The 11852-nt window shown below is 30.4% G+C and overlaps 1 protein-coding gene across 1 annotated transcript; it reads left to right on the top strand.

Annotated features, from left to right (window-relative positions):
* Positions 1–2634: 2634 nt before the first annotated feature.
* LOC141586703 (putative transcription factor KAN4) lies at positions 2635–7233 on the top strand. The gene is made up of 6 exons (XM_074408012.1): positions 2635–3390; positions 3588–3664; positions 4112–4172; positions 4781–4925; positions 6694–6784; positions 6888–7233. Exons 1-6 carry the CDS (start codon positions 2976–2978, stop codon positions 7047–7049), a joined length of 951 nt encoding a protein of 316 aa, XP_074264113.1. The 5' UTR covers positions 2635–2975; the 3' UTR covers positions 7050–7233.
* The last annotated feature ends 4619 nt before the right edge of the window (positions 7234–11852 follow it).

Below are 11852 nucleotides of genomic sequence, written 5' to 3'. Positions count from 1 at the left end.
TCATTTGTCAAACATATTGATTTATTTATATTCATCTAAAAACCTGTTTCAACATAAAGAGAATAATGTTCGAGTATAAACACCGATCTATTTCAATTTTTTGTTCAAGATTTTATTAGTTAAGTAGGAAAATCAACGTTAATTATTGATTCAAGTTGTCTTTTTGTGAACCTAATTAGTCCAAGTGGTCTTATTGTGAAATTAATTAATGTAAATGGTGTGATAGTGTTGGCTCGAAGTATTTCTTTCTTCATAGTATTCGATCCTTCTCACCTGTTTTGCACGTATACACCTTGATATGCTTTCTTCTTCTTCTTCTTCTTTTTATTTATAAAAGAAAGGAGCCTTAACCCTTACAAACTAGAAATTTAGATGTTTGAGCATACCCTAATAGAATCGATGTTATATATACCGAAGAAGTCTTAGGCTAATAGGTAAGACTGAGGTTTTGTGAGAATATGGTTATGACTTATGACGTTTACATAATTCGTAGTTGGTTTGCCAAAAACACTACACATTAATAAGTTGATTCGTACAAATCTTTTTTTTTATTCTTTTCGACAATAACAATAGATTTATGTCATATGATGCCATTATTTATTTTCCTTCCGTTGACGTCAATGTTAAACCAACGACAATTGTTAGGGAATATGTCGAGATATCGACGTAATACATTAAAATAAATTATGATATTATGGAATACTCTAAAATTAGGTTTGTGAAAGATACATTAATAATAATACAAACTACGTCTATGAAACTCCGCTTTCTAGAATTTATCAGCAATAGTGATAAGAGGCCAAAGAGACCCTCCCTCTCTATATAAACACAAACAATTGTAGGAGTAAACAATGAAATTTTTTAAATAAAATTGTTATAGTGTACATGATATTTCTCCAAAATGATAAAAACTATGTTTATATTCTCTCCCAACCCTTCCTTGTTACAGCCACAAAGGCGTGTCTAGTCACGCATCATAAGCAGAGCAGTCACATATTGGAATACCAAGTTGATGAAAGAAATATACGGAATATTAGTCAAATTCAGAGAAAGAATGTGAAGTGAAAGAAGCTAAAAACAGCAAATTATTGTAAGGGTAATGCAAGAGCTGATATCTAAATTAAATGTTGCGTATCAGTTACAGAGAATTAAACATTGATGGTCCACATTTGTCTCACTACAGGAATTAGAGGGATAAGTGAAGAATGAATGGATCTGCTGTATTGACTGGTTAGTAGTACTACTAATTTCGACTAATAATTGATATACTCATTAATCTTTATACTTCAATTTCTAATGTTCCTTTCAACATTACCGTACCGGACCCTTTGTGTTTGAATCTTTGAGAGAGCAAGACTAGGCGTGTAATTACAATGTACAAGAATTTACAAAGAATCACCAAAAATAAAAATAAAATAAAATGTTATGTGGGGTTAGGACTAGACATGGCAAAACTAACTCGTTTCGAATGACTTGATTTAAAAATGCTGATGATGAGAGTTGAAAAAGCAGGATATGATCCAAACCCGAATTTACTTGGCCCGGTCCAAACTTAACCCGAAATGACCATAGCTTAATAACCTGGGAATAGCTAATTTGAAGGTTACATTTAATATTATGTAGAAAGTTTGTTCAAAAATTTATTGTAAAAATTATCTTTATTTACCTAGAAGTGACTCGGCCTAAACCACCCTCACCCGACATGCATCAACCCGAAATGATCTAAGTAGAATTGAATGAGTCAAACTCGAAATGCCTCAATAATAACAACCCTACACGGACCAGCTAAAAAGTCCAGGCTCGGCTTGACCCATGCATGGGCCGATTCACGACCATGCTTAACCTTATTGTCCCCGGACTCACCACCATGGGCTGATTTAGGTTCTCGTAGACTAGGTCCGCGGCCAGGTTTATTTGTGACAAACCCTCTTTTTCATTTTTTTTTTGTCATTGAAAAAGTAAAATACACCATTATTCCCTTCTTAAAGATCTAAAAATTCATAAACAATAAAACAAATATGATGTATATGTAACATTAACATGTTTTCCTATGTTATAAAAACCCCTTTCATAAAAACGAATTTCTAATTGAAAAAACTTCATATAAATGTTGAAAATAATAGTAAGATTCTAGTATCGAAAATGGCGCAAAATAAATGTGGAAAATCATTATGAAAGGAAGGAAGTATATCAAATTGTTATCTTCTACAACCTCTATAAAAAAAATTGAATAGAACTAAATATAAATCTTAAATAAATTAAATATAATAAAATAGTACTCATTAAATGTTATAGTTTGGCTTCATTTTTAATACTCCCTCCATTTTTTAATATATGACGTTTTGCTTTTTCGAGGTGAGCCTTTGACTTTAATATTTACAAAAATATATTTGGTAAAAAATTATAAAAATTATACCATTAAATTTCTTATGAAAAACTCTTTCATATGAGTACATATATCACTATATTTAAGCATATAATTTGAGAGATATTGAAGAGAGAAGTGTGTGTCTCGAAATGTGAGAAAGTCATATATAGAAAAATAGAGGGAGTAATAAAATAAAATTAAGAGTAATTAATTTGATAGGGTTTGTCACTTTGTCTCTCACCTCGTCTCTCTCACACATTACTCTCCTAAAGTGTTTCTCAGATCCCTCTGCACCCTTTTTAAATACACAAACTTCCCCTTTTCCTCCCAACTTTTTTCTTCACTTTTCTGGAATCCTTTCTTTTTCTTCTCCTTCTACTGATTTTTCTGCAATTATTTAATTCCCATTATCTACCCTATATACACACATAACCTAACCCACCCCCCCTATCCCCCTTACTGTTTATATTACTCATCACTCACTCACTGTTTTCATTCATTCATTCATTCTCTCTTCCTTTAACTCCCATGCAAATCATTTACCACTCATGATCTAATTATCACCCTTTTCCCCTCTCTCCTAATAATAATAATAATAATAATAATAATGGATCTTTCACTTCACATTAGCCCACCTACTATTACTTCCAATAATCATTTTTATTATTATAACAATAATAATAATAACAATAATAGTATTAGTGATCGGAGTTCTGAGTCGGCGGGGAGTAGTGTGGGTAGCGAGATAAGCTGTCCGGAACCTAGGTTAAGTTTAGGGTTTGATTATATGGGTCATCATCTTAATCAACCTGTTTATAATCAGCATTATAATTATAATTATAATAATAATCATCATCAGCATTATTTAAATAGTCAGCAGCCGCAAATTAATGGTAGAGATTTTAAAAGGAGTTCAGCAAGATCAATGATTAAGAGGAGTATTAGAGCTCCTAGAATGAGATGGACTTCTACTCTTCATGCTCATTTTGTTCATGCTGTTCAACTTCTTGGTGGTCATGAAAGTATGCTCCTTTCTTTTCTTCTTCGCATTTTGTAATACCGTTGTGACGTTGTAAGACGGTTTTATTCTATAATTTGTGTTTTAACATTATATAAGTACCAAAAAGTATGAACTTAAAATGTTGTTTGGATTTGGAATTTATTAATGCTGAATGTTCATTTTTTTTTTTTTATGTTAAATTTGATGAATTTTGAACAGGAGCAACACCAAAATCAGTTCTTGAGTTGATGAATGTAAAGGATCTAACTTTGGCACATGTTAAGAGTCACCTCCAGGTGAGTAATTATGCTTGATTTATGTTTGAGTCGATAATGTATGGTTGCCTACATCTAACCCCATTCTTGAACCTTTCATCAAACGAGGACTTTCGTCTCCCTAAATGATGAAAATTAGGACTTTTTAAGTCGAATTTTCGATTTTTTTCTTAGTTATTCATTATTACTAGTTAATCTTTCTAAAAGTTTTGAACTTTAACTTCAAATTGTTGTTTTCTAAATGATTATGCTTTGTTTTTACTTTGTGCCATCTTTGATTATAATGCTAAGTTTAGTAAAACAATTAGTGGGTATTAAAGGAAAAGATGTGAAAACAAAGGAAGGAATATATATGGTCATGAAGTCATCAAGAGTAGAAAGAATAATCTTAAGAGATGTGGACCCTTTTTGTAAGATTATTTTGTTCTTGGTTGCTCTAATTTGTTGTTTGTATGTATAATGATGCAGATGTACAGGACAGTGAAGAGCACTGAAAAAACATCACCAGGAGCATCATCACTATCATCTGGTACTTGTTTGGATTTTCTTCTATATACTGTTTCTCTCCTATTATTCCTTCCATGATTCAATCATCATGACACATTTCTATTCTTTTGCTTTCACTTTACTCTACTTTCGATGATATAAAGGTTTACTAGTCCCAATTATTTGTTTACTTTTTATGTTTTTTGTGAAGTTTATACCGAGTATTAAAAAAAGGTGATCAAATAATTGAGACAGAGAAGTTTTATAATGTGATTTACTCTTATCAACCTAATAATTTCGGAATTAGAGCTAGTTTTGCTTAAGTTCGTCTTAAACTTACTCTCGTTAAAAGAAACCACCTCGAAAGAAATTAGGAGATGTGGATCATTTATTCCATTTCGGTATTAAATCTTGTGTTCCGCTATCTCTTCGAGACAAATAAACAAATAAAATACATTATGGAATATTTCTTAATTTTTTGTTGATGTCTTACAATGAGAGTATAGGACACGAGATGGAACACCGAATGGGTTAGAGAAACGTTACTCTAAACTAAGCCGTCTTAAGATAAAGACGGTCTTAAATGAGATTATTTGTTGAAAGTCTAGAAACTAATGCATGTTATTTTCATCATGTACTCAATATTTGCAGGGATACAGATGCAGCAGGGAAATATTCATGAAGAAGGAAGAGAGAGAGGGATGTCTTGTGAGAAAGCTGACTCAAATCCTTGTGATTTTCTCATCAACCCATCTCCAACTCCTACATCATCAACAATAATAGAAAAAACAAATTTGTAAGTTTTGTCTCCTAAAAAAACTGCTTTTTTTACTGTTGTTTTTTCAGTATGCCTAATTTTTCACTTTTGTTTTCCCTAAAGAATTTTTCCTTAATTGGGTGAACAAAAAAGAAACCCACAAAAAGTGGAAAACAGTAAATCAATGGAAAAACACATATGGACACAGATGTGCAATTGTACACAAGAAATTGTCTTGGTATTGGTAAATTGTTTTTGGTCCAATGTATGTTGTCTTCTTTGGTTTGTTGAAGCTACTTGTCTTTGCTTTGATGATGGTGTTGAGATATAATCATGGTTTTCTTTCTTCCCATAAATTATGGTGAGACATGGCAAATTCCAAAATTTGTGGTGGTGATTAAGATACATTTTTTTTCTTACTAATAAGATTCAAAAACCTAGGTAAGAACACAATAATAACTTATGAGGGTACTACTGGATGGACTGGGTTTTGATATCACCCTCCCACAAACTTTATATTATCACAGTTAAATTCACTAATGACACTGGTATTTCACCTTGTTCCCATAAATAAGATCCTTCACAATTCTACTGGCACTAGAAATGAGTCTAGTGATATTAGTACCACACTACCACCCGTATCAGTATCCATGAGCAGTTAGATCACGGATAAGAAATTGTTCTTGTTTATCTAAAGGTTTGTGGTTCAAGTCAGAAACATGCAGCAATGTCAAAAGCTACACAGTTAAACTCACGAGGAAGAGTTTTAACGTTTTAGTAATTCTACCTCATTCAAATCCGAACAAAAACAAATAATATCTAGTATCCACCCAAAGAAAAAATTAGATGTATTGTTTTATTCCATGGTTTTACATTTATCAATTAATTTGTTTTTATTGTTGAAAATAAACTTATAATTTACTCACTACCGTAGATCATAGTGAATGTACAGATCCCAAAACACACTAAAAAAAGTCAAACACTAAATAGTAGCTCAAATCTCAAGGCAAAGGGACATTAATTTGTAGCAAGTAGGATAGTTTCTTTAACAAAGCAAGCCTGTGTATGTGTTTGTCAATCTTTTGCAAGGTTTATCTAGCTCGTCTCTTTCTCTTTAATGTTTTAAAATGTTGACCTGGTTTTGAGAGATGCCTACTACCTAGCATCCTATGTCTTTTGCTCCCTATAAAGCACCAATTTTTGTCAACTTTATATTTTCAAATTTAACTCTTTGTTAGATGTTTAATTCTGAGTTATTATTGTCTAGAAGATCGGGAAATATTGTCCGGTAGAATTTGGATAATAATAAGACGTCACCTCTCACACTCTGTTTAGAAATATTTTGATGATCCCTTAGTATCGACTCGTTCTCGTTTTTCGTTTTCTTGTCTTCCAACTAGCTATGTATGTGCCTTTTATGTTCTTGTATTTTTCTTCCCTATTGGAGAAAAGGTCAAAGGAACAAAAGTCAGCTAGACAATCAACAAATTTTCAAACAAATCTGACTTACTTTTTTAAGATGCTATGTAGCTTGATTTTAATAAAGGCCTGAACATATAGAAAAAATGAACACTAAGCTTGGAAGATTAGATCGTTGATGCTTGTGTTTGTTGACTGTCTTCATTATCTTATATTTTCGATAGAGTTACCTGATCGATTTTAACGTTAAGACTATATGAGTTACCGGATCGATTTATGGTGTGGTATTATACATGGAGCTGCGACTCAAGTAACACCTTTTTTTAATGGATGTATGACGGAGTACCAATTATCAGTAAAAGTAATATTGTACGGTTGTTGTTTGCAGAAGTTCATGGCTATTATCCTTGAATCCAGATGAGCGAGATACATTGAACCAGTATTCGCATTCTACTGCTCTGGGCGAAGCATACTTGAAGGTAAACTTTTAGCTGGATTGGTAAATGTAATTGTCTATCAATGAATTATTTTAAGAACAGATTGAATTATATTAACATGGGTGCAATTGATGAATTGTATCAGGTGGATGACGGCAATGAATCAGAAAGACGGAAATCAGGTGGCTATTTTTCATCGTCGGATAACAGATTGAGTTTAGAGTTCACGTTAGGACATCCAAGCTCGAGTTGGCAACCCATGGATTTCGCAGGCGCCCCGAATGAGCCAACTCTTCTCAAGTGTTAAACCTCTACTAGTTTAAGGTTTTATCTTTTAATGGATAGACTAGATGGTAGCAGATCTAGTGTTATGTCCAGGCCAGGCCACCATTATTTCTATTACTACTGGCCTTATTGTACTAACATCTCGATAACAATGACAAAAACATGTAAAATCAAGAAATGGTGATTTAGGCTGCGGTCTTTTTTTTTTAATTAACCTAATGGATAGGATGCGAGTGTTTGAATACAATTTTCCTCAAAATCTTGACTACTAGATTTTGTGCCCGTGCATTGCACGGGTTATAATATTAGTTCACCTCTCAATATTAACTAAAAAGGTAAGATATTGTGGATGACATGAACAGAAATGTGAAATTATTGTTAGAGTCAAATTTAATTTATCAACCTCTTTATTTTAAAAAAATATTTAAATTTAATTTTTTATTTTATAATTTTTAATTTAAATAATTATCTAATCAAAACTAATTTAATCCAGATAATTAATAATTGTATTAGCAATAATTATTCTCTTTATATATTGATAGAGTCCACTTTGTACCTAAAATATATATTAAATCCAATTTTATTTAGCCTTGAATTTCATGCGTTTTTTTCCTATATTGTCTTGATTTAACAATTGGACAATAGTGTTATTATTGTATATTTTGGTCTAATTATAATTATTAACATGCCATAAAAAATGAATCATACTTTAATTTAAGGATACCAACTATATTATTATCAACAAAATTTGTGAAGAGCATTTTTTATGTACCTTTTTATAATAAATAAATTGGACACGTTTTTTTCATTTATATATATAGGAATAAAGGATGATAGGTTATTTATTAAAACAAACTCATAAAAATGTCGCCTCCTAAGAGCATCCACAATGGTAAGCTAGTTGGTACTAGCTTACCTTTGCCACATCATTTTTTTGAGCTACAACCATTTCAAGCTACAACTTACTCCAACGGTGAAGTCGATTACCTACTAGCTTTATGTGACCCACCTAACACACTCTCCTATTTTTTTTATTCAATTTTTAATTTCTAAATATAAAATTAAAACATTATAAATGAGACAACTATTTTCCTATTGGTTATGTTTTTTTGTGGGTCCATTTAAGCAAGTAGCTTCATGGAGCTACTAGCTCAATTTTTTTTGAGCAAAGCTAATCTATTTGGACCACTCCAATGGTTGAGCTACTAGTTTGCAATTTTAAAAAATTGCAAGCTAGTCCTTTTTCTCAACCATTGGAGATGCTCTAATAACTTACAAATGTTTAGCCAATTTAGTTTTCTAATCCAGCTTAGTCATGGCCTCATGAGGTCTTATACGGTTGGTATCTCATTGGTTCCTAATTCCTAATTAATAGAGTAGTTCTCCGCATACAAATTGAATAGGTTTTTCTACAAATCATAGAAAAATCAATAATTCACTCTCAGAACTCGGTCATTAGGCATATATGCTTATTTCATACGTGATTAATTATACGGAATTTTTGTTGTATTAATGCATTCGTCTATTGAATAATCACACTATTTCGTATAACAATTGTTATAGTAATCATAGATCTCCACAATTAAGAGTGTATTCAATTTTCAGATTCTCGTCAGTCTCATGCTTAATCTTTCGCCAATGTATACATTTTAGCGTTATATATATATATATCCCAAAATTTTGCGGAAGTAATAATTTGGCTTGAGATTATTAATTTAGAGAAAAATAGTTCAAAACTTATTTTAGAGAAAAATAAATAATTGAAAATTCTATAATTTAAATCCAGGTTTCAGGTACCTTTTCAGTCAGTTTTACCAAACAGAACCTTAATGATAAAACATAAGATTTCAAATTATGATTACAATAAACAATAATAAGCAGAACAGTACTCCCTCCGTCCCATTAAATAGTTTACACTTGCTTTATTATGTTAGCGAGAATAATGCAAGTGTAAACTATTGACTGGGACGGAGGGAGTAGTATTTTCCTTATTTCACGGCCATTAACTTCGGCGATATTCAAACCTGTAGGATGAAAGACGTATACAATTAGTTTGGAAGCAAATATTGTCATAGCAAAGTAACTCTAAGTAAAAGCAAAAGGAAAATAATTTAGACTGCCAATTAAATATGAGGTATTGTATAAATGTATTCCATTTCGTACGAATAATTGTGATATCTAAGTTTATTCAAGGATGCCCTTTTCCTGTTTTCCATTAGACTTACATAAACTGAATATGTATCTTTGGCCGATCACCATAAGTCATCTACCACCCTAACTCGTTTGTCATCATATTGCAAAACATATTATCAATCCAACCAAATTGGTAATTAGATAGGGCCATAGGGGAAAAAGAAAATTATCAAAACCAAAGAAAAGAAAAGTTTGATGGTCTTACTTCAATAAGATAGCTTTCGCCTTTGCTCTTTGCATCCTTTGTCTATCTACAATTCTACAACCAAAGTAATATGAAATTCATGTTTATTAAATTAAATCACACAATTATAATAGCTTGGCTAGCTGCATGGGCAATTGAACATATGAAAAATAAATCAAAAAACTCAAGGCGAATGAAAAAGGATAGGGGTCATATGCTTAAATAAATATTACAAATAACTATACTACAGAAAATAAGCTAATCTAGCTAAAGATCAAAACAAAAAACGTAAATCTCAATAGCTACGGGCAAGGGGAAGGGAGTTTAAAAGACCCAATTTAAATACAGAAATAGGTAGCAGTTGAATTGGTTTAGGATTTGTGCACACAAATATAAACTCTTTAACTACAGTTACAATTTTATCTATTGTTATCTTTTGTCAGTTGTGATTAATTATAATATAATTATTATATATTTATTATATATTTTGAATTATCTGTGTGGCCAAATTTATATCTTTTCGTACATATTAATATTTAAAGTATATAGGTGTTTTACAAACGTTGGAGACTCTAAAATTGCTCTGAAAAAGCCTCTTATATATATATATATATATATATATATATATATATATATATATATATATATATATATATATATATATATATATATATAGAGCAAAGTTCTTCTAAGTCCCTTTTTTTTTTCGAGTCCATAAGTCCCTCTCACAACCCTTGGATCATGCATGGTGGAAGGTTGAGATTGAAAGCAAAAAACACACTTAACACTAATGAATTCACTTCTCTCTCTAGTTTTAATAATACATTCACTAATTCATTATCATACACAATTAACACCATATTTTGTCTTATACTTCAAATTTTATGAAAATTTTGTTAACATTTTTCCTGTTTCGATTTTTTTCGTTTTTTAGTTTTTTTCGAGACAAGTTTTCGACTGTTTCGTTTTTTTCGTTTTTTTTTTTCGAGACAAGTTTTCGACATTTTAGTATTTGACGATTGTAATTTTAACAGCAAAAAGTGTAATTTTAAGGAATATTTTCGAGAATTTAGCGTTTTACAAGTTTAACTTCAATCTTTTCCGAGTGATTTTAACGAATAATATTTTGAATTTTTGTCATTTTATCACAAGTTCTTGTAATTTAGCATTTTACGAGTGTTATTTTAATGACAAAAAGTGTTATTTTAGTCCAGGTAAGTGTAATTTCAGTCCAATGAGATTGTTATTTTTAGTCAAGGAGAATGTAATTTTAGTCCAGAGAAGTGTAATTTTAGTCCAGAAAAGTATAATTTCAGTCCACTGAGAATGTAATTTTAGTCCATTGAGAATGTAACATTAGTCCAATGAGAATATGAGAATATGACCAAGTCCAATGAGAGTGTAACATTAGTCCAATAGAGGTAAGTGTAATTCTAACAGAAAATAGTGTAATTCTAACAACAAAAAGTGTAATTTTAGCCAAAAAAAGTGTTATTCTAGCAAAAAAAAGTACAATTTTAACAGATAAAAGTGTAATTCTAACAACAAAAAAAGGGTAATTTTAGCCGAAAAAAATGTTATTCTAGCAAAAAAAAAAGTGTAATTTTAACAGAAAAAAGTGTAATTCTAACAACTAAAAGTGTAATTTTAGCCGAACAAAGTGTTATTCTAGCAAAAAAAAGTATAATTTTAACAGAAAAAAGTGTAATTCTAACAACAACAAGTGTAATTTTAGCCGAAAAAAGTGTTATTCTAACAGAAAAAAGTATAATTTTAACAGAAAAAAGTGTAATTTTAATGAAGAAAAGTGTAATTTTAACAGAAAAAAGTGTAATTCTAACAAAAAAAGTGTAATTCTAGTAGAAAAAAGAGTAATTCTAGTAGAAAAAAGTGTAATTTAAGAGAAAAAAGTGTAATTCTAACAGAAAAAAGAGTAATTCTAGCAGGAAAAAGAGTAATTCTAGGAGAAAAAATTGCACATCCAAAATTATATTATTCATAAATTAACCAAAATTTTTAAAAATCACAATTTCTTTTCAAAAAACTAGATCTAAATTTTAAAAAATATACCTAATCTCATACTACCATTTGAAAAAAAAATTATGTAATAAGATAAAAAGAGAAGATTTAAAAAAGAATCAAAAGAGAAGATTTACCCTCTAAAAGGTAGATCTTTAAAATGGAACTCGAAAAAAAAAACGATTTATGTTTAGATCTAGAAAACGGAATTTAGTAAACCAAAAAAAAAAAAAAGTCGAAAACCATCTATTATCTTCTAAAAGATAGATCTTACAAAAACAAGACGATATTTAAAATACGAATTATATAACAAGACGATATCTAAAACAAAACAAAAAAATAAAAACACGAAACTAGATCTGAAAAAAATAAAAAAAACCACGACAACCACAACCTCACAATAACACCCTCGACAACAACCCACATCCG

This window comes from Silene latifolia, chromosome 6 (genome assembly GCF_048544455.1).
Source record: "Silene latifolia isolate original U9 population chromosome 6, ASM4854445v1, whole genome shotgun sequence".
In the NCBI taxonomy this organism is placed as follows: Eukaryota; Viridiplantae; Streptophyta; class Magnoliopsida; order Caryophyllales; family Caryophyllaceae; genus Silene; species Silene latifolia.
Note: the sequence above shows the minus strand (reverse complement) of the source record. Positions and strands in the feature narration are given on the sequence as shown.

What these genes read in the sequence shown, in the direction of transcription:
- LOC141586703 (XM_074408012.1), top strand. Translation starts at nt 2,976, where the DNA reads ATGGATCTTTCACTTCACATTAGCCCACCTACTATTACTTCCAATAAT. An exon ending in ATGTTAAGAGTCACCTCCAG is followed by an intron (nt 3,665 to 4,111) that starts GTGAGTAATTAT and finishes ATAATGATGCAG; the next exon opens with ATGTACAGGACAGTGAAGAG. An exon ending in AGCATCATCACTATCATCTG is followed by an intron (nt 4,173 to 4,780) that starts GTACTTGTTTGG and finishes CAATATTTGCAG; the next exon opens with GGATACAGATGCAGCAGGGA.